Source organism: Lactuca serriola, chromosome 4 (assembly GCF_051521515.1).
Source record: "Lactuca serriola cultivar US96UC23 chromosome 4, Lser_US96UC23_V15, whole genome shotgun sequence".
Taxonomy (NCBI): domain Eukaryota; kingdom Viridiplantae; phylum Streptophyta; class Magnoliopsida; order Asterales; family Asteraceae; genus Lactuca; species Lactuca serriola.
The window spans coordinates 174,026,731-174,051,107 of NC_136411.1; the positions used below are offsets into that span (position 1 = coordinate 174,026,731).

The 24,377-nt window shown below is 36.4% G+C and overlaps 1 protein-coding gene across 1 annotated transcript; it reads left to right on the forward strand.

Annotated features, from left to right (window-relative positions):
- The first annotated feature begins 748 nt into the window (after nucleotides 1–748).
- Nucleotides 749–2,196, forward strand: LOC145100447 (clavaminate synthase-like protein At3g21360). Its single transcript, XM_079037716.1, has 2 exons — nucleotides 749–1,130; nucleotides 1,368–2,196. The coding sequence occupies exons 1-2, from the start codon at nucleotides 750–752 to the stop codon at nucleotides 1,986–1,988; spliced, it is 1,002 nt and encodes a 333-aa protein (XP_078893842.1). The 5' UTR covers nucleotide 749; the 3' UTR covers nucleotides 1,989–2,196.
- Nucleotides 2,197–24,377: the final 22,181 nt, after the last annotated feature.

Sequence of the window (24,377 nt, forward strand, 5' to 3'; positions counted from 1 at the left end):
TTACTTAAATCATTAAATCACATTTGTTAAATAAAAAAAATGTTGATTTAGAAAACACATTATATACTCGAAGACTTTCGATTGACATGAAAATCATTATTGTAGTTACTTCCAATTGGTTTTTGACCCTCGATTGCATTGATAGAGAATAACAATTACAAACTTTCTTCCTGTTGATAAGTGAATTTATTGATTTATAAATGAAATTGGTGTTTACATGATGAAATATAAATGAAATGACATCATGAATCTTGGGAGAAGACTGAAAGTCTAGAAGTTGAGTCTCTGAGTCCTATGTATAAATAGTTTAGTCTTTGGTCTTTTCTCTTTGGACTTTCGATTGGAATTTAAAGTAAATTTAGGCAGTATAAAATATAAATGTATAATTCTAAAATTTATATGGGGCGGGTTATAGATGGAACGGATCGGTGATGATCCATACCCGACCCTTTTAATAAAAGGGTTAGCGGGTACGGGTCATTAACGGGTAAACGGATCAAAAACTATGCTCCAAACCCGAATAATTGTTAAGAGTTTGGATCGATCAGGCTAAAACTCACTCCATTGCCGGGCCTAGCCTTGTCAACATAATAAAATGGGATACTATTAAATCAATTAATAAAAGTATACATTTAATAATTTTTTTTAAATTCCAAAATTACCCTCCTCCATAGGTACCAACCTCATAAATTCATTACTATATATATTATATCAAAGTTTCCTGTTTCTCTAAGTACAACCAAAATTATATGGCCACCGGAAGATTCTTTATAGAAGTCCGGTTACCTGAGCAAAAGTCTCACGGAGATGGGGTTCTCTTCCCGATGGTGTTAACCCCACTCTCTAAGACTAAGCTGAATGTCGAGAAAAAACTTTGCGATTTTCTGTTGGCAATCAAAGCTGAAAAACCATTACTGGAGTCTCTTGTCAAGAAAAGAGGCGTTATTCTCTTCCGAGGCTTCCCTGTTATCACGCCTTCTGACTTCAATGACGTCGTCGAAGCCTTTGACTTCCCTCCAAAGCTCTACATAGGTGGGCGGGGCTTACGCTCCAATGTCATCGGCAGGATTATGACTGTGGATTCAAGACCTCCAGAGATAAAAATACCTTTCCATCACGAGATGTCTTATGTAAATTCCTTAATTTATTCTCTACATATCTCTATCGAACTGATTTCACAATCTTTTCTGATAAGTTTAATTGTTAGATTATGAGTATCGGTCCATTATATGATTCTATCATGGTGGATCCACAAGCTAGCTATTTTGGGTTCGTAATTAAAACCATATAGTATTAGAGATATACTATTATAGTAATTTTAAGGTAATATAGTTTTTTTGATTTGATGTATATGTATCTGCCAACAGCTTTCAGACTTCCCATCCAAGTTATTTTTCTTTTGTGAAGAAGAACCAGGAAGCGGGGGAGAAACTCCAATTGTTTTGAGTCATATCGTATATGAAAAGATGAAAGAAAAGCACCCGGAGTTTGTTGCTAAACTGGAGGAGCATGGATTAACGTATACAAAACTAATGAGCGATGAGGATCATCCATCATTATATGCTGGTAGAGGTTGGAAGTCGACATACATGACCAATGACAAGAATGTCGCAGAGGAAAGAGCGGAAAAGCAAGGCACAAAGCTAGAATGGATAGGGAATACTGCAAAATCTATTACAGGTCCGATGCCAGCAATAAGATTCGATAAGGAAAACCAACGTAAAACTTGGTTCAATAGTATGGTAGTTGGTTACAATGACCCTAGAGATCCTCAACACTGTGATGTGAATATATCTACTAAGCTAGCAAATGGTGAACCTTTATCGGATACTGTCATGCAAGATTGTTTGAGAATCATGGAAGAAGAGTGTGTTGCGATACCTTGGAAGAAAGGTGATGTTATGCTTGTTAATAATTTAATGGTTCTTCACAGCCGACGACCACTAGTAACGCCGCCTCGTCAAATTCTCGTATCACTTTGCAAGTAAGGGATAAAAGGAATAATTTGACTTTTTTTATTAATAAAAAGGTGTACAAAAGCAAGTATGCTTTGCACCTAGAAGGCATGTTTTGCACCTATGTTTAAAATTATCTCCTAAATCATAATGTTTCTAGTTTTGTATCTTTACAAGATTACTGTCTTGTTAGTAAGGATATATCTTACCATGGATGTCAATAATGGTCTCAAAAAACTGAACATAAATAGGGTTGTAAACAAAATGAATCATGTTTGATGTATTAAGATAAACCAAACAACCAAACAAACACAAATAAGTAAATTGATGAATTTCTTTGTCATGTTCGACGGTTTACCAAATTACATTATTTATTATTTGTGTTCATATTATGTTCTTTAAAATTTCAAACAGACAAAAATAATATATTTATATATATATATATATATATATATATATATATATATATATATATATATATATATATATATATATATAGAGAGAGAGAGAGAGAGAGAGAGAGAGAGAGAAAGAGAGAGAGAGAAAAAAGAAAGAAAGAGAGGCAGGGAAAGAACAAAAGATTTGTTAGAACTTATGAATTCATAATCAACTTATCATTTTTCAACATCAAAAACATTAATCTTCTTCAAATGGTGCATCAAAGTCATATCTAGGCTCAAATTTTTTTTTTTTGCTATTATTTAATTATTTTTTTACTTTTTTTATGACTGATGAGCAAAATCAGCAGTTGTATAGGCTACTTATAAGCATAATCAACCGTTATCAGCAGTTCATATGGTTGTTGATTGTCCATATCCACAGTCCATATAACTGTTGATTGTGTTCATCAGCAGTCTGTACAATTGTTGATTTATACACATACAAATTTAAAAAAAATAATAAAAAATAAATTGTCGAATCTTTTTTTTAAGTCTAGATATGACTTAGATGCACCATTTTGAGAAGATCGGTGTTATTGGTGTTGAAAAATAATGAGTTGATTATAAATTCACAAGTTCATACGTTTTTTTAGTTCTCACAATAACTGAGCCCTATATATATATATATATATATATATATATATATATATATATATATATATATATATACCGATAATTTTATTCTAGAATTTCATTCTCGTATTGGTTAGCTCTTTTGCAATATGAACTTTGTTTTGTTTTTAGTGAACTTCAAAATAGGGAAATCTTTGGAAAAGTCCTAATATTTCACCTTAATTTACGAAAAAGTCTCAAACTAAATTTATTTACGAAAAAGTCCAAAGCCCGCAACTCTACTGATCAGACGAACGTGCGGCGCTCATGAGCGGAACGCACGTCGTTCGTCGCCGAATCTCTGACAGGGACTCAGGCCGGAACGCGCTGCGTTCCGAGAGATTACGCACGGCGTTCCCGGCGAAACTCCAATTCTTATTTTAATGACTTAATCCATTAAGTTCTTTCACCCAATACTCAGATCTGGTCCAAGAAGGCATTTCTTAACATAAAGTTCCCAACTTTATGCCTTGGCATGGCTAAATGTTCTAAAACCCAAACCCAATCTTTTAACACAAAAACCCAAACTTCATAATCCTTTGCATGGATAGAAGGAATGGACCAATATCACATTTTTATGACTTAGAACACTCAAATACCCCAGAAAAGACAACTTAAATGGTCTAGAGTAGCCCATACTCATAAAGACCAAAGCTTTGGGACAAAAAGCACATAAAACCCACAACTAGCTAGATCAAACACATGATTCACCAAGATGGAAACTTGATACCTCTAGAAATTTGCAAAATTAATGAAGGTTCTGGATCTAGAAGTTTTACCCCATCCATAGCTTGATCACCAAGTTCCTTCTTCTTCAAGGGCCAAACATAAGGAGTAATAACCCAACTAGATCCATATGAGAAAGCCACCAAGATTCAAACTTTATACTTTCTAGAGGTAGATCCATATGATTAGGGCTTACATCCATAATCTCCAAGCCAAGCAATGCTTCCTCAAGAAACTCCTTCTTCCACAATAAGCACCAAAACCCTCTTATTCACCAAAAAGTTCAAGAACCACTCAAATGGAGGCTAATGTTTCGTTCTTAGGGTTGGAGGGGATGGAGGCTGAAGAATGGAAGATGTTTGGGGACATAATGAAGCTTATAAAGGGGCCAAACCCTAAAAACGAGTCTTTGAAACAGCTCAGCGAACGCCCTGCGTTCCCTTGGGGAACGCCCTGCGTTCACATCTTGGCCCGCGTCACTTTTCCCTTGAACGCCATGCGTTCCCATCTGGTATGCCCCGCGTACCCGGTTCGGCCCAAAACCCTCGTAACTTCAAATGGTAATAACTTTCGTTATAACTCCGTTTTTGACGTTCTTTATATCCACGAAAAGGTAACGAGAAGCCCCTACATTTCTATCAACCTTATTTTTCCTGAAATCCACTCAACTTGATTCCAAAATTCAATAAAGGCCCGAACCAACACTTTACCGATACCCTAGGGGTCTAAAGCACAACTCGAACCCTTTTATCACACAACCCACCATATCCATATCCAAGAAGGGCCTAAACCCTTCTCCTTCAAGACCTCAAAACCCTCTCATACTCAGATTACGGCCCACGAGCCTTGAATCTCAAAACGATATGAAATAGGATGTTACAAATTCCTTTTTAATTAGTATTTTCGGAACTTTATTTAACTAAAAAAAATAAATATAAAATAATAAATAAAAAAATTACCATTTTTTTTTAAATACGTAAAGTATTCTAATATAATATTACACTGTATATATTGTAATATGATTTTTAGAATGTTTAGAATATTCTACTACATTTGCCAGATATGTAGAATATTCTAAATATTCTACTAAAATATGTAAAAAATGTATTTTTTTTGTATATATTTTTTATTTTTTATTTTTGGTATTTTTTTTTTATTTTTTTTTTTGGCAAATATATATTCCGAAAATAATATTGGAAAAAAAAATTTCAATTATTTTGCATTTTAAAAATGTTTTATTTTAATCTAATAAATAAGTGGCTAGGATTGCGTCTCACGGTCTCACAAAATTAGGCCGTCTCACATGAATCAAACCCTATATATATGGTTGCTGTCTCACATGAATCAAACCCATTGTAAATTTGTAATGCTTTTAATACTATGGTTGGTGATGAGATGAAAAACTCTTTGATCGTTTAGATCTTAAACAGGTTAATCACAATAATGCAAACAGAAATATCAAACAAGAGAATGAATCAAAATATCTTGAATGATTCAATAGATTCACGCCTCAGCAGAGCTCGATAAAGAACTTCCGCTGTAGAGGTTGTTTAGGGTTACAATCGATAAAAGATATCCGCTGTGAATAATCGACTCTAAAATCTTACGTACAAAGATGCATGCAAACATCTATAAATACTAAACCCTACTAAATAAATCACGGATGGACAGGCCCAATCCGGATAAAAAAGTGGACTATGAACCGAGCCCAAGACGCAACACCTAATGGACCCTACAATCCCCCCCTTTGCGTCAATTGGAGGGAGACTCTACTTAGGCTTGCTGGGTCCAGTTGCAGGAACTTTCTTCGTGGTATCGAACAAACGAGGAATGATGGCAAGAATGGTTTGTCTGAAACGAATATACCACTGGATCATATCATCAAAATACTTCTTGTCATCTTCAGAATTCTGCTTGCAACGATTAATGATCCCCAGAACATGTTCCAAGCACGAAGTGGTATATAGATGCTTGTCAGCCAAGGCGAACAGGCATTTTTGGCCTTCATTCCTGGTGAACATGACTGAGTTCCGCTTTGGATTGATCCTCCCCATCTGCATTTTATTCAAATCGCTTGCAGAACCAACTGGGGAGATGGTGGGCTTCTTCTTGAAGACACTTGCAATCTCCTTATCCATCTTGGCAACCTCCATGATGTAGCAAACCAACATCCTTTTGAAGTGATCTATGATCGGCCCATATTCAGCTTCATTGGTGAGGAGGATGTTATGCAGGATGATCCAATCATGTGGATTCATGTTAGGAAGATCAGCGAGTGAAATGGCATGTTCGGTTTTAGCTGACCCCCTCAACACTTTGAACCTAACATTAGTGAAGTTACCCTCCCGAAAGGGTTTGAGGACCCGAACGTTGATGATATTTTGCGTACTCCACGTCTGATACTGAGGCTGAGCAGACCTCAGATAGAATTCAACAAGCTCCCTATCGACTTTCGGGTGAGGATGAGGGACATCAGCAACGTGGGAAAATGTATGAAAAATGAAGGCCTTTCGGGTCAAGGGCATGTCGAACTGAGAGTCGACAGAATTAACCTTGTCCAAGGAAATCACCGGTTCAAGCCAGAGGATGTTGGGGGTATCGATAGCTTCTTTGATAAGCTTCTCGAGAGTCCATGGAGGGAATAGGGTTTTTCGACTTTCAAGGAGATCATGAGCCTCCTTCATCTTCCTTTCGTTCGCTTCTGCCTCTCTAGCAATCCGAGCACTCATGTCAGAATCTTTATCCCTGGCCTGTTTCTTCAAGAGATCAGCAATGGTCTCTTTGTCATCATCACCATCACTGTCACCAAGAACCTTTTTCCCTTTATCCTGAGCACCCGAACCTGAAGCCTGACCAGTTGTTGGAGGTTCGGTTGCTTTAGTTGAAGCTGATGTAGAAATAGGAGGCAGTTGAGATTGATTTTCGCCCTTTGAAACCTCTTCTCCCCCTTGGGCCGCGAACTCAGGAAGCCCCTCAATTTTGCTAAGCAGGGCAAGGGCAGGAGCAAGCTTCTCAGCGAGAGTTCGCCTCACTGAGTAGTTGAGGATTGGGTCGTGTGCTTCAATAATGTTGGAGAGGGCGCCGTGGACATCCAAAGCACAACTTGAAATGACCACTCGCTCAGATCGAAGAGAAGCAACCTCCTTTTCTGATTGGGAAAGCTGAAGACTCTTGACCTTTAGAGTAGTGGTTTTACGAGCAAGCGCATCCATCACTGAGTTCTCCGAAGCAAGGTCTTCTTGGAGCTTGGTCAATCGCTCCTCAATAGCTGCCTAAAAAGATTTATTGTCAGCTTCAATAGTCTGACGAAGACCGGCAAAGAATTGTTGTTCTGATGCGAATGTAGTAGCCAGCTTCTCAACCATGGAATCGACCTTCGCTGCATTAGATTCAGCGGCCCCCTGTAAAGATTGTAAAAGACTGTTAGCATCGTGAAATAGTTTTTTGACTTTTTCGGTCGCAGCAGCACAGGCCTTTGTAGATGCCTCTATAGCAGCAGTGGCGGAGTTGATAGAGGCTTCATGTGCCTTGGTGAAAGAATCAACCAGCCCCTGAATGGCAGCCTCTGAGATATTGGAACGAGAGGAGGAGGAGGAAGCGATGAGACTATCAATTTTCTCATGAAGTTCCTTGATGTGCTTTTTGGTGATAGGAGCATCATCGTCATCATCACTTTGAACCTGGTAGGGACTGTAGTAGACAAAATCAAAGGTCATGTCTTCCCCTCCAAGAAAAGTCTCGGTATCTGCGGAGTGATTTGGAGATGAAGGCGAAGCTGGAGGTTCGGTTGTGGTAGTAGGTTCGGGTGTAGAAGTATGTTCGGTTGCAAGTGTAGGTTTGGGTGCTGAAGTACGAGCCCTCGTATCAGATACGTTGGTTCGAACTCTAGTGGTTGTTGTTGTTGTAGCGTCTGAGAAAATGGGAGGTGGTACAGGAATAGAAGTGGGTGGAATTTGAGTAGTGGAGGTTATGGGGGGAATGGAAATAGAGATAATGATTGGGGGAGGAGAGATAGGTTTGGCTGAAACTGGTACCTCAGGTGAAGGCGAACGGGGAGGAGTGTCACCACGAAACGACTCCTCTGAGTCTGAACTCTCATCCTCTGATTCACTAGAGGAAGAGGCAAGAATGAGTTTTCGTCTGGGCTGGGTTTTCCTCTTCTTTGGTGGAGGTGATTGGGCTGCCTTCGTGGGTTTTCTCTTCTTAAGAGAAGGGCCTTTCGCCCCTTTGACCACCTTCTTGTCTTTCCCCTTTTCTAGTTTCTTGCCCCTGGGAGCAGGCTTGTCAGCGTCATGGATTGACTGAATCATCTCTAAAGTGAACTCTCTGGGACCCGAAGGAAGAAACTCCTTGTAGGTCTTGATGATGCGGCTCTCCCCTGTAACACATGCATACATTGATTCTGGAATAGAACCCACAAATTGGAGCTTGGAAGGATCCGTCACAATTATCTTCGTAGTGTGGAAGACGCCAGTAGATGAGAGTGAAGATGTAGCCACAATGGGGACGTGGTACTTGTACATAGCCCATTTGGTGACGAGCGTCCAGAACCTTGCATATGAAATTTCAGAATGGCGAGAAGTAGAGGCAAGACTTTGGATTAACTACTGCCATAAAACTGATCCATAGTCGAGGTTGACACCAGTGTACAACCCATAGAGAATCGTCATGAACAGACGACTTGCCCCATCAGAACCTGCACTTCTCTCTGATAGACCCTTGAACAGTATCGTGAAGAAGCCATTCCACTGAGGAGGAAGACACGATTTCTTGAACTTCGTGACGGTGGTCAGGATTTCAGTGTAACCCATGTTGTAAAACATGGAGAATAATTGTCCCACAGAAATCGACTCAGGGTTAACCCTCGACTCATCAGGTTCAAATCCTAGAAGCAATCAGAATCGTTGTTTTGAGATGGAGGTTTCGGTATCAAGAATGTCGAAGAAAATGCGATCAACAGACTTGTCATAGTGGGCAGTAGAGAAAATCTGGGATAAACACTCCATAGGTACGATTTCGACCTTGGTCAGTGCGAGAACTAGTGGAGAGTGTTTAAGACACTCCACTATAGGGTACATGAAGGCATCGTATGAATATGGGGTGAGATCAATGACCAAGCTTTGCTGAGGTCGGATGGGGAGAATATGGGAGGTTTCATGAACAGAGGAGGAATCCGCCATTGATGAGTTCTTTGAAGAAGGAGATGAACAATGGTAGAAAAGCGTCTTTGTTTGCTCTCAGAAAATTGGGTGCGGTAAAGAGGTAAAAGAACTTAGGGTTTACCCTTTATACCGTGTGTAGAGGTGAGAGAAAAATCTGCCCCCAAATCTTCTTGAAAAATGAATCAGTTCCTGAGTTGATTGACGCGTGACAGTTAGCAACTCCTATGATTACGCATGAGAGAGAAAAACGTTTCCATCTTGCACGCTTCCCATCAAATACCTTTTTGAATTCCTGAAACCTTTAGTCTCCCGGCTGAGTCATCATCTTATCCTTAAAATGAGCTATCTTCACTAAATAAAAAGCAAACACGTAGGTAAACCATAGCATCCCGTTGAGAATTTAGCATTAAAGACCAGAGCTATAAGAATAGTTGGTAGTGAACCAAACCAAACTTTTGGAAAATCAAAAAGATTTTTGTGCATAGAGTGTCAAAGATAAAGAAATAAAGCAACATATATGTGGGAAATTGTGATGTCAATATAGACACGAAACAGTGGATCCCGGTCACGAATCTCTTCCTTCAAGGTCAAGAGAGACTTGAAAATGTTTGTGTGGTTTCCCGTTGAATTACGATCAAGCACTTGTTAAGAAGTGTTGAAAGGCATCTTTTAATGAGGCTTAGAGAGGTGGATTTCGCATCAGTTCAGAATTCTAGATCTTGACATAAGATAGAAACCGAATGAAGTACTTGTGAGACCAATGTGGTCTGTCGAACAAGTAGGTTTGGATCGTATTTTAGTGACTTGTTGGAAATGCTTGGTGTGAAATCTCAAGAAAATTTAAAACTGGATTCTATGGGAAGAAATGTTATGGTATGTAACAATTTCATAAGAATCACACAAAAGGAAAATAGAGATTTCATGGTACAACCACTTGGGTGGATTCGTTAATTCATGAGTGAAAGCTAGAGCAAATTTAATTGTTCACCGTCAAAGCATAGTGGGTATTGAATTGTGGGTTTCACTTAGAACATAGTGACACGAAGCTAAGATCACAAACATAGAGATTGTGTAACCATAAACCTCAGTGGTAATTTCTGAGAGTCTCAAGGGTTACATGTATGGAGTGAATATGATGGAGAAAAATGTTTGAGGTGGTGTAAGGAAACCAAAGTACCTCTGCTATAAAGATAGTGACCAAGAAGAAAACTCTTAACTCATATGAGAAAAGAGTAAGGTAGCTTATGATTAGAATAAATGTAGCAGCCTAATTGGGAAGACAAGGTTTGTGTATACCGAGTCAATAAGGCTTTATTCAAAATCAGTTGAGGCTTTGGACAACATGCAGCAGCATGCTTCTAGGGACACTTAGCAAGTGTGAGAATGATACCTGCCCCATCGATATTCCATAAACTGTTAACATAATCAGAAGTAGAGACAAAAAGAAAGAAAATATTTTTGGAATTTTTGATATTTTTGTAAAGAGAAAAACAAAACAAACCAAACTGAAAGGAAAAAAAAAATTGAACCGAACCCGAAATAGACCGAACGCTCGGTTCATTTTGGTTCCTTCAAAAAAATATTTTTGGATTTTTGGAAAACAATTGTACAAAAGTATACAACCAACGATATTACCTTTTTGAGACAAGCGAAAATAAGTGCAGTGGGACCGAACCTGAAATTGACCAAGCGTTCGGTTCATTTCGGTTCCTGTGTGAACCGAACCCGAAACAGACTGAGCGTTCGGTTCATTTCGCTTCCAACTTTGAGATTTGAGAAGGTGTTTTTGGTATTGACTCCGATTCCATCATACCTAGGCCATGTAGGATTTTATTGAAACTTGCTTCAGGAAGGGATTTGGTGAAGATGTCGGCCAGTTGATCATTGGTTCGAACAAAGTGAATTTCTACGTTTCCATCTTCCACATGATCCTTAATAAAGTGATACCTCAGTGCTATATGCTTTGTCTTGGAATGTTGCACTGGGTTATGACAGATCCTAATTGCACTTTCTGAGTCGCAATATAGTGGGATCTTTTTCATATTGAGTCCATAATCCCGGAGTTGGCTTTGGATCCAAATCACTTGAGATGTGTAGGAGGTGGATGCAATGTACTCTGCTTCGGCTGTAGACAGAGAAACACATGTTTGTTTCTTAGATTGCCAGCTTACCAACTTCCCATCGAGGAATTGACAGCCTCCTGTAGTGCTTTTCCGGTCTAGACCACATCCTCCCAGGTCTGCATCTGAGTAGGCTTGAACGAAGAAACCTGAGTTTTAGGGATACTAGAGACCGAGAGAGGTGGTTCGCTTCAAATATCAAAATATATTATTCACTGCCAGCATGTGTGGTTCACGAGGATTTGCTTGGAACCTGACACAATAGCATACTGAAAACATTATATCGGGCCTGCTAGCTGTGAGGTACATCAGGGAACCGATCATTTGGCGATATAGCGTTATGTCGACTGCCGGTTTTTCCAAAGATGGTGTGAGCTTGGTACCGAACGCCATAGGGACTTTGACCTTTGAGTCTCCCATCATGCCGAATTTGGCAAGGAGAGTCTTCGTATATGCTTCCTGGTTGATAAAGATGCCTTCGGGTCCCTGTCTAATATTTAAACCAAGGAAAAAATTAATCGGACCCATTGAGCTCATTTCAAATTTAGTATCCATCAATTTTCTGAATTCAGCTGTTAGGCTAGGATTCGTTAAGCCAAAGATGATGTCATCGACATAGATTTGAACAATCATAAGGTGGTTACCTTCTTTTTTACGAAAGAAGGTTGGGTCAACCGAACCTTGTTTAAATTTAGACATCTTTAAAAACTTAGTTAATGTTTCATACCATGCCCTAGGTGCTTGTTTCAGACCATAAACAGCCTTATCTAAGATGTAGCAATGATCTGGATGCTTTTCATTCACAAAACCAGGAGGTTGCTCCACGTACACGGTTTCTTCAAGTTCCCCATTCAGAAAGGCGCACTTCACATCCATCTGGTAGACCTCAAAGTTCTTGTGTGCAGCAAAGGCAAGAAATATTCGAACGGATTCCAGCCTTTCCACCGGAGCGAATGTCTCTTCGTAATCGATTCCTTCTTCCTGGTAATATCCTTTCACCACTAGCCGAGCCTTATTCCGGATAACGTTTCCCTCTTTGTCTATTTTGTTTCTGAACACCCATTTGAGACCGACAACTGAGGCATCTTTTGGTATTGGAATGAGTCTACAGACCTTATTTCTTTCGAACTCATTGAGTTCGTCTTGCATTGCCTGAACCCAATCAGAATGATCGAGAGCAATATTGACGGCCTTCGGTTCTATTTTGGAGATGAAAGAATTAAACATGCAGAATTCTACTTTGGAGAACAGAGCAGTTTGTTTCGCCTTCAGTTGTGATCGAGTTAGAACCTTTTCTGATGCATCACCCACTATTTGAGATACAGGATGATCTCTGGTCCATTTGGTGAGAGGAGGGTAATTTGGATCGTAGGATGGATCCAATTCAGCATTTACCATTTCTTCCAACTCTGATTGAACATCATCATCATAGAGCATATCAAAATTCTCCCCCCTCGACAGATGATGAATCATTTGGATGTGAACCAAAAATTCTTTCTTCGACTAGGCTTTCAGGCTGATCCGGACTTTCGATTGTCACTGGACTTTCGGGTGCAGTTGGGCTTTCGGGTGCAACCGGACTTTCGGGTGCCATAGAACTTTCGGGTGCAGCTAGGCTTTTGGGTGCAACCGGACATTCGGGTGCCACAGGACTTTCGGGTGCGTCAAAGATTGGATTCTCCCCCTGGATATGTGAGTCATGTTGATTTGAAGAAAATTGATTCTCCCCCTCGACCGAAGTACCGCTCTGGGGAGGTTCATTTCGAACTTGTTCTTCTTCGCCCATTTGTTTGGCTGCATCATCTACAATCTTCTTAAGGTGATCAATCTTGTTGTCTGCTGCCATGGCCTCAGAATGAGCAGCTTTCTCAGTTTCATCAAATAGATCCATGAACTGGTCAAAGAGATTGGCGATTGAGGCTGTGACTTGACCTATTTGAGAGAAAATCTCTCCAATTGCTTCTACGGTAGACTTCAACTTCTTGACGTAATTGTCATTGAACGTCACATAATAGGTTTCTTCAATCCTTTTAGAACGCTTATTCAAAACCCTGTATGCCTTTGAAGTAAGAGAATATCCCAGAAAGATACCTTCATCAACTTTGACATCAAACTTGTTGCGATGTTCTTTGGAGTTGAAGATGAAGCACCTTGGACCGAACACGTGAAAGAACTTGACTTTCGGCTTCCTGTTGTTAATTATCTCATAAGGGGTAAGAGAGAAACGTTTGTTGAGATATGATCTGTTTTGAGTAAAACAAGCTGCAGCAATAGCGTCAGCCCAGAAATATAGAGGAAGGGAAGCAAAACTCAGCATGGTTCGGGCTGCCTCACACAGGGATCGGTTTCGCCTTTCGACAATTCCATTATGTTGAGGTGTATAGGGGGCTGAGAAATTGTGACTGGTGCCCTTTTCTGCTAAGAAATCTTCGAATTCTTTGTTCTTGAATTCTAGTCCATTGTCGCTCCTGGTGTTTCGAACGACTTTTCTTAGTTGCACTTCGACTTGCTTGATAAAGATCTTCAGTTTGGGAGTCGCCTCAGATTTGTGCTTTAGAAAGAATACCCAAGTAAATCGTGAGAAATCATCAACAATAACAAGGATGTACTTGTTATCGCCAATGCTCTCGATTGATGATGGACCACATAAGTCGATGTGAAGCAACTCAAGTGGCTCAACAACTTTGGTGTTTATGATTGTTGGGTGACTTTGGCGACTTTATTTCCCCATTTCACATGCAGCACATAAGTGTTCTCGATCGAACTTAAGCAGTGGGAGTCCCCGAACATGACCACCTGTGACTAGCTTGTTGATGTCTTTGAAGTTGAGGTGTGAGAGCCTACGGTGCCACAACCAACTTTCGTCTGAATGGGCTTTGGACAAAAGACATATGGCTGGATTCCCTTTGATTGGTTTGAGATTCAGAGGGAACATTTCACCTTTTTGTTCAGACTTGAGAATAACTTTGTTGGATTTCTTCTCTATTATCTCTGAACCTTCGTCATCGATCGAGACTTTGAGACCTGTACCTCCAACCAGTTGAGACACACTGATGAGGTTATGTTGCAATCCTTCTACATACGCCACCTTCCTGATTGTAAAGTATCCATTGGTTATCATCCCATAACCCTTTATCGTTCCATAAGAGTTGTTACCAAACTTGACATTGCCACCGTTTTGAAGTGACCGAAACTCCCTTAGCTCTTCCTTTCTTCCTGTCATGTGATGTGAGCAGCCACTGTCTATGTACCATTCTTCGTCGAACTGCTCATCTCTTATAACCTGCAAAAATTAAGCAGATTTAGGAACCCAAAGTTTCTTTGGTCCTCGTGAGCCTTTTACAGAAACAGGAATAGTAAGAGAAACATCAACAAGATATGTTCGTTTTATTAAGGTTGTTTCATCTTTTCTCTTAATGGTAAACATTTTGATTTTATTGGAGTTAGATGCAGGTATTTTGGATTCAGGTTCAGGCGTTTGGACTTTAGCTTGCTTTCGATCTTCATTTGCTGAGGAAATCTTCCTTTTTCCTTTCAAATCCTTCGACGATTGTGAGTTTGGTGTAGGACGATAATTAGGCTTAGAAGAAGAATGAGAATGAGAAGAATTAGAAGAATAGAAGTTAGCATGAGAATCTTTCCTAACTTGAGGTTCGAAATGACCCTTTCGGTTGTGATCATTTGAGGGACCGAACTTGGACCTTCAGTTGTTGTTTGATGATGGACCGAAACTGTTTTTCCAGTTGTTGTGAGTTGCTGGACCGAAACCAGCCTTTCGGTTGTTGTTACTTTCGGGACCGAACCTATCCTTCCGGTTATGTTCTTCCTGTGGCCCGAAAGTCTTCTTCTGGTTCTTTTGATCTGATTGACCGAAGCTCCTTTTACTCTTATTTTCTTCTCCTTTTGACTTGGAGTTTCTATCAAAGTGAGTATAGTGAGGATTTTGGGAGCGCCAAAATTGCTTTCGCTCTGAGAGATTTTTCTTGTATCTCAGATTTCTCTGCTGCTTTTGATTTTTCACTTGTTTTGGTTGTCTGTGAATATTTGCCTTCTGTTTCGGCTTCTTAGCAACAGGTTCACTTTTCATGGAATAGTTTTCGCTAGTTGAGGAGACATATTCCACTGGAACCTCTTTTGTGCCGCTAGAACTGGGCACGTCAAAGTTGGTAGGTTTATTCAGTGGTTCTACCACATATCTACCTTTGGCCTTCCATGATGTTCGCTCCGACAAACCAACTGTTTCATCTACGTTGTCTATCGGTGCAGACCAAAAAAATTCATCACGGCCATCTGCATTATCTTCATTCACTATGGCAGTGAGTTTGGCTGTCTGATGTTCGGTTACTCCTGTGACCTTATAAACCTGATTTGGAGTGGTTCAAACCTTTTGATATACAACGACCTTTCTTTAAGGATTGGGGACTTATTTTTAGACAGATGAGCGAATTCCACAGAATTTTCAGAAATCAAGTTTTTGTGATTTTCGGGTTCGCTCCTAATAAACTATGAACAATCAACCTCATCCTCTACAGAGATTTCACTCATGTCATCGTCCTCATTAAGTTCAGATGCATTTTCAACATCAATTTTATTTTCTGAACTTAATTTGGTACTCAATGAGTCAAATTTTTGTATAGTTTCGGCCCTGAGTTTAAACTTATCATTTTCATCCAAAAGATTCTTAAGCATGTCCTTATGGTCTTTGGACTTTATAAAAGATTCCATTTTGTCCAGACCATACATATAAGTGGGATTTACATCATCTGAAGATACAACACTTTCATAGTTGTATGCTTCGACATCGATTTCATCCTCCTTTAACTCAAGGAAGGGCAAAATCATGCGATGTATCTTCTGGCCTATCTCACAGTCTAAATGCAGCTGAGTAATGTTAGTATAAAGTCTTTTTGCAATTAAACAAAAAACATTCCTCTGTTTTAACAATTTACGATTGTCTCTTTGCAAATAGATATTTTCATCCCTAGATTTAACCAGCTCCAACTCTTTCTGCTCAATCCACATCCTTCGTTCCTTACTCTTTGGATGATACCCTGCTTATTTGGTCAGTTAGATTAGAATTCATGACACGTGTTTAAGTTAAACAACTATCTAGATTTGAAATTCTTGAATTCAAGTTATTTAATTCCTTTTCATATGATGTTTGTGGAATTTTAAACGAAACAAAAATGGATTGTACCTTCTTGATCAGTTCATCTAGCTCACTGATCTGCACACTAAGAGGCTTCGCTGTAAAGCACACGTCGTCTCGCTCCTTAGCCACTTCGTTTCCACCATCAGTGTTGTACCCTCTCATCTGGGATACATCTATCACCATCAGACATCTTCCACCAGCATCACCACTCTTCGCCACATAAGCCTTTCCATGAGAAGGCTTTCTCATTTCATCATCTTCTGAGTCGGTTGACCACACCTGTACGCCATCGAAGTCGTCATCATCTACCGAATCCTGCACAACAAGAGCATTCATAGAGGGATTAGTAGCAGCTTTCTTCTTCTTAATCTCCTCCAGTCTTTTCAGGAGACTTGCTTCTTCATCCTTCTCCACATCTTTCTCTGCCATCTTTTTCAACACGCAATCTTTTGCGTAGTGATTTTTCCCACCACAGTAAAAACAACTGACACCAGAGTCAGCTTCACCCTTCGCTTCTTTCTTTGATTCTTCAACCTTCGGCTCCTTTTTCACCTTTTCAGAGCTGTAGCTTCCCTTCCAATTTCGGTTCTTGTTGGTAGGGAACTTCTTCTTAATGAACCTTCTGGGATTTGACATCATCATAGCATAGTCTTCATCTGTTAAATCGTAGTCTCCCAGATTCAAATCTTCTTCTTCTGTTGCTGCATTCTTACCTTTGGACAGAAGAGCCAAAGAACCCAAGTTTGAAACCATGCTTTTCTCTTGTAACACAATCTTTTCCTGGGATTTTAGAATCCCCACCAGTTTTGCCAAAGAATACGATTTGAACTGCTCATGCACTTTAACCTTCGACACAACTGCTCTCCATTTAGGTCTTAGGCCATTTAAGAAAGTGACCTTCTGTTCGATGAGCTTTCTTTCAATGTCATGTTTGATCATCTTGCTAAGAAGATGATTGAACCGATCAAATGTTTATGTAACAACCACCTCTGGCTTCTGCTTGAACTCTCCAAATTCAGAGAGAAGTAGGGTCTGAATTGAGTGCTCCAGATCTTCATCTGTGGAGTACAGCTCTCGCAGCCGATCCCAAATTTCTTTTGCTGTACCACAAGAACCTACTAATCTAAACGTGTCGGATTGAAGAGCGAATCGAATTAGTCTCAATGCCTTAATGTTGCATTGGAACTTCACCTTTTCATCCTGAGCGACGTCTTTCACATCTTTTAATAGATCATTATACTCCTTTTGAGTTTTAATGATTCTTGAAGTGCTTGAATGAGCGAAAGGGACAGATGTGATAGCTTCCCATATCAGATACCCATTATCTTCATATCCAATAACGTAATCTTCAAAGTGGTGCGTCCACACTTCATAGTCTTGAGTGTAGAGGATTGGAATCTTGGTGGTTGTTCCGATGCTATTAGAGATGTTAATGGGATTGGATTGAGAATCGTCCATGCTTGATCGTTTAACCTGTTATAAGATCAGACTTTGTAATATGTAATATTAGGGAAAGATGAATAATTAATGAGATACGTCAATTATGGAGTGACGGCTCAATAAATATCAATGAATGCGGAATGAACCCTAATCACTTCTTTCACAGAAGAGATGTGTATGAATTACACAGTCTCCTGCTCTGATACCAATTGATGAGATGAAAAACTCTTTGATCGTTTAGATCTTAAACAGGTTAATCACAATAATGCAAACAGAAATATCAAACAAGAGAATGAATCAAAATATGTTGAATGATTCAATAGATTCACACCTCAGCAGAGCTCGATAAAGAACTTCCGCTGTAGAGGCTGTTTAGGGTTACAATCGATAAAAGATATTCGTTGTGAATAATCGACTCTAAAATCTTACGTACAAAGATGCATGCAAGCATCTATAAATACTAAACCCTACTAAATAAATCACGGATGGACAGGCCCAATCCGGATACAAAATTGGACTATGAATCGAGCCCAAGAGGCAACACCTAATGGACCCTACAGTTGGTGTTGTCTTTATCTTTTGCTATGAAACCCTTTGTACAGCTACTCCCCATATTTCCTCTTTAGCGGGCTATGACATATATATATATATATATATATATATATATATATATATATATATATATATATATATATGTAGGGAGTGGTTCAAATGAGAACCACAAAAGATTAAGAACCCTAAGAACCTCATTTAATAACTAAATATATATATTGTGAATATTATCAAGTTTATTAAAATCCTGATTTTTTGCTTTTTGGTAAGAAAATGGCAAAATCGTAATTTTTTTTAGTCTAATACTTTCATGCGTGCATTCATTTATATTTTAACACAAAACTTTTATAAAATACAACTTTATACAGTTCATTTACAGTTTAATACATAAAATTTACAACTTAACAGAACTTATTTTACACTAATTTTCAAATTCATAGAAATCAAACCCAAACTTTACCACCACCAAATGTCGCCACCAACCACCTGTGCCAACATTGCAACAACTCTTTCTTCCAAATGAGATCTACATATAAAGTCATACAATGACATGTTAAATACTACATTCATAGTTTAATAAACTGGTTTATTCATCAATTTTGAATTTAATGAAAAATAATTAAAAAAACTAAGGCGTTCTTACATACTTATATAACATTAAAAATAAATATATTTACAAGAAATTAATACAATTTTTTTTTACATAAATCATTCATATTTTATTACAAAAATTATTAAAAAAAATCACAACAACATGTAGTCAATTCTGATGGGTTTTAGGTAAAACAAATAAACTAGAAAACAATTCCTAAGTTCACATGCAACCTACTTTGGATCTATGTTTTAACTATTGAACATACAAATTTGAATTGCAAAACAAGAACCCTAAAGGAGGTGACTATTTTCGAAATTCATAACCTAGATTTAGGAGTTACATACCTTTCAATTGCTATAGCAAACAATTGACAATTCCCTTGATCTTGATCTTGATCTTCTTGGAAGCTTAGCACCACAAGTGTAATGCCTCTAATGGAATCACACCCAAACTAGCAAGAAGGAAAGTAGAAGAGAGAGTGTAGAGGGAGTATGCAAAATCTCGGCCTTAGGGTTTCTTTAAAAGAAAGTGTGACCACAATGTGAACCAGGAGGCTCCTTATATAGCTGAGGGGTCTAGAGTTTAGGAAAAACCCTAATGCTCCTTGCTTAGGGCCTAAGCAAACCCAAGGGCCTTATCCAAGCCCCCATGGACGAAATCATTAGGGTTTCCCCTATAGATTTCGTCCACACTCTTCCAAGGGGGTTCTAGAGGCTTCCACTCAACTATTAGATAATTGCAAACTAGTCCCTGCACCTTATAATTAATTCTTTTAACCCCAAAATTAATTCCAATTAATTTGTGGCTAACAATTAATTAAACATAATGATTTCTTATTAATATATTAATCTTTTAACACATTAGTAAATTCATTTATATTAATTTATTAATCTTATAATAAATTAATATCTCTCATTTCAAAATTTCCTTGTCTGGTTGCTAGGTTTGAGGGCAACCCAAAAGGACTGTGCTGCTATCAATCCATATACATACCAATTATAGTTATGGGCTTAGACACCTAATCCAACAAATTCATCATTTAATATACTCAATTATCGTTTAATATATAAAATTTAAATCTTAATATAAAAAATTAAAACTTTAATACATAAAAATATCATATTCTTAAGTTAAAACATACATTTATACATTTAGATCTAACGGTTGGTGTTTTTCAAAATTTAATGTACATAATATTCACAATTTAAATTTTATATAATTTTGTTAAAATTAGAGAAAATCATATATATGTATAATGATTCTTTCTTCTCATATTTCAGAAGCAAATACAAAAATTCATAAAAATTTCAAATCTTAATACAGTCAATTCACAGTTTAATACATAAAATTCATAGCTTAATACAGTAATTCATAGTTTAATCCACAAAAAAATATATGCACGGCTATATTTTTTTAACTTAATACTAATAGTTATATGTTCATATCTAGAGGCATTTTTATCTATTAAATTGTGAATTTATTATACTAAGTTGTGAACAAATTTACAGCTTAACACAGCAAATTCACAGTTTAATACAATATATTCACAACTTATTTACAAGTATAATATCATATTTCAGTGTATGAAAAACTCATTTATGTTTTAATACATACATAAGTTATCTTATACTTCATAAGCAAACATCAAAAGAAAAGTATATACGTGAATCATAAAAAAGGATAACTTATCTGAAATCAACGAAGATGATGAGTGAGAAATAGAAAATATCATTACTCTTCCACTATCGCCACCATTAACACTGCCAAGTATCAGTCTACCATACGTTGCCATCAATCATCATCACCACAAAGCATCAATGTCAACACCAACAACATCATTCCCTAAAAAATCAGAAAAGGATTAAAAAAACAAATTGTGAATTTATATATTAAGTTGTCAATAAAATTCACAGATTAATACAAAAAAATCATAATTTAATACAATACCTTCAAAGCTCATTTACAACTATAATCTCATATATCATTCACAATTAATACATACATAAATTATCTCATATTTCAATAGCAAACATCCAAGGAATAACATATACATGAATCATAAAAGTGGATAACTTATCTGAAATCATCGAAGAAGATGAGTGAGAAATGCAACATATCCTTACTCAACCATCGATACCACCAACCACACCGCCAACATCTCTCAAAAATTAGATCTGGATAGAAAAATCAAAATTCACATTTTAATAAAACATTTCAAACACTAATTCTCAACTTAATTCAATATGTTAGACACTAATTCCCAATTGGTGCATAAAAAATACACATTCACAACTTAATAACTTACATATTCACAAATTATTACATAAAAACACATATTCACAGCTTAATGGCTTTCCAAATTTTTTGGCATTTCATCAAACACCATGTGTGCACCATCACTAACTACCACATGCCACTACCTACCACTTGTGCCACTGATGCAATCTTCATTCAATCCAAATTAATTATAAAAACTGATATATTCTTACATATTTATACAACACAAAAAATAAATATATTTACAAGAAAATCAATATAAACATACTTACAAAAATCATTCATATTTTAACACAAAATTTTTTAAAAATTCACAGCTTAAAAAGGTCAATTCACAGTTTTGTACACATAATTTCACAACTTAATATATAAATTTCACTGTTTAATATACAAAAATTATACATTCACTTAAAACTTATATTTATACCTTAATATCTATAGGCTAGTGTTTACTTCAAAGTTTATTTACCTAAATATTCACAATTTAAATTTTGCATATTTTATTCAAAACTAAATAAAATTATATTTGTGTATAATGTTTTCAGTCTCATATTTTAGAAGCAAAAAAAAAATCATAAAAAATTAACAGCCTAATACAGTCAATGTCTTGCTTAATACATTTAATTCACAATTTAATACAACCAATTCACAACTTAATAAAGTTAATTCAAAGTTTAATACACAAAACTCACAACTTAATATAGTAAATCCACAGCTTAATGCACAAAAAATATACACTCAAAACCCAAATTCTCAACATAAACTTACAATTCAAGAATTTCATTCACAATTTAATAAAACAGTTTAGGACTCTCATTCATATTATTCACAACTTAAAAACATACTTGATTTGTTGAAGCACACCTTGTGTGCACCACATAAATTTACAATTTAATAAAGCATTTCAGGACTCTGATTTATAGCTTAATCAAACACATTGTATGCTCTATAAAAAGATATTTAGATCAATTTTAAAAAACTTATAAAAAATCATGTATTCCCATATTAAAATTAAAAAAAATTTATATATTCACAACATAAAACTTATACTTTCTTATTAATAATAGATAAAACTAACATTACCACGGCTAAACAATTTATGAAACATTAAAACATCACAAGTCACAACTTAAAAAAAATTAAAAAAATAACAAAAATAACAAAAAAAAAAACTAACTTCACATTATTTGAGAAAACATCTACAAAATAACATATTGTAGATACAATTCGCATCATAGCAACAAAAAAAACTTAAATTATGAACAACAATTCTACTAAAATATTATAATGAATAAGAAAAGAAACTTGAATTCACAACTTAAAACTTATAAAAAATTTATTCATTTACAATTTAAAATTTATAATTTTTTATTAATAATAGTGAGAAATAATTTTAATAGAATCAAACAATAATTGAAACATTAAACCATTAAAACATCATAATTCACGGTTTAAAAAAAAAACTAAATACATATTTTTTTTAGAAAACAACTTAAAAATTATATTTAGTTGTTTAATACATCACATTTCTCATTTTGGAGCAACTATAATTTAATGTCCAATATTAAGCCCATCATGGTTTTGTGTATGGGCTTTGGCATGAGACGGAGCAAGTAGAAGACATAAAAGCGCATCCATTTTCATTCTCATTATGCCGACAAGGCGACAATAGCTGGGGGGATACAGCGCATTTTTGTGTCTTATCTTTTTTTCTTTGTTTGTTTGTTTTTTCTTTTTTTTTGGAACATATATCATACTAATATCATTGATAATTTTATCATGATTTTAATGGTAGTAAAAATTTTAAATTAACAGCTTAACAAAAGTAAAATAATAAAATAATAAATAATACAAAAATCGCCATATCTGATCTGGTGATGTTTCACCGGAGATCAGAGAGAAGAGATAGATATGGAGAAAAGTTAGCGGTGTTTCACCAGAGCGACAAGGCAACAACGGTAGAGGAGGTTGATGGAGATTTTAGATCTAGTCACTCAATGTCACTGAAACTCATAGATTTGAAGACGTAAATAGTAGATCTACAAGCGAAAATCATAGATTTGCCACCGAAGATCTTAAATCTATCATCGGAGAACGTAGATTTGGACCGAAACACTTCAGATCTAAAAGCCTCAGCACCTATAAAATAGATTGAAAGCTACGGAGACGGTAGATTTGGTGGTTTCACCGAAAAGCAGAGAAAAACATATGCAAATTTGGTGTTAGAAAGCACTGGAGGTGGTGCTTCATGTCAGATCTGATGCAAAAATGACCACTGTTTGTCGACATTCGACAACAACAAGCAGGAGCGGTATTAGAACACATCAGCGAGAGTCACAACGACGATGGCGGTGTCGTCGGTGGCGGCGACGACGATGGCGATGTCACCGGTGACGGCGACGACGATGGCGATGTCACCGGTGACGGCGACAACGGATGTGGGAGGTGGCTATCGGTGGTAGAAAGAAGGAGGAAGAGATAGTTTCATCTTTGCACTTTACGAAAAAATGAGAAGTGTGTCAAATCTACTTTCTAGATCTGATATATTTGCTTATAAAACTAGGTTGGGAGTTTATTTACAATAATGTCATTTATCTTTTTTAATAATTGATAAACAAAAATTCTATTTTATATATATATATATATATATATATATATATATATATATATATATATATATATATATATATATTTAAGTTGAATCGAATGTAGATTTAAAAATAAACGAGGAGTGTGATTACAAATAGCAGCCGCTAATTTAGATATCTTAGTGGTTTTGATTAATCGAATCTTTTTTATTTATTACTTAAATCCGAATTAGCATTTTTTTTTGTAATAATCATTAATCATCAAGAAAACGTAAAAGTGAAACAAATGTTTGGGAGCAAGCAGTTTCGTTGGCTCAATATATTTTTTTTCAACGTAGTTTTTTAGCCATAACATACCCTCCCCCATGCAACACTTTTCTCATTCTCGTTTTTCCACGTAGTATTTTAGCCAGAACTTTTTTTTAATTGAAAATATTTTCAAAACAACTACAAAATAAGAATAATAATTTAAATTTGAAAAAAAAAATTTAATTATTATAAAATACCTAGAGAAAAATTCTTCAGAAATCATAAAAATTTAAAGGATACTTAAACTCATTATGCTAGTGACTTTTTAAAAAGAATTTTTCAAAAATAAGTTTTCGAAATATTTATTTTTAATTTTAAGAAATATTAGCTTTTTTTAAATATTAAATATAATATGATCCAAAATTTGATGATTGAAAATATTTATGATTCAAAAAAAAATTATAATTCAACTTGTGTATGATCATTAATTTGTTATGATCTAAAAATAT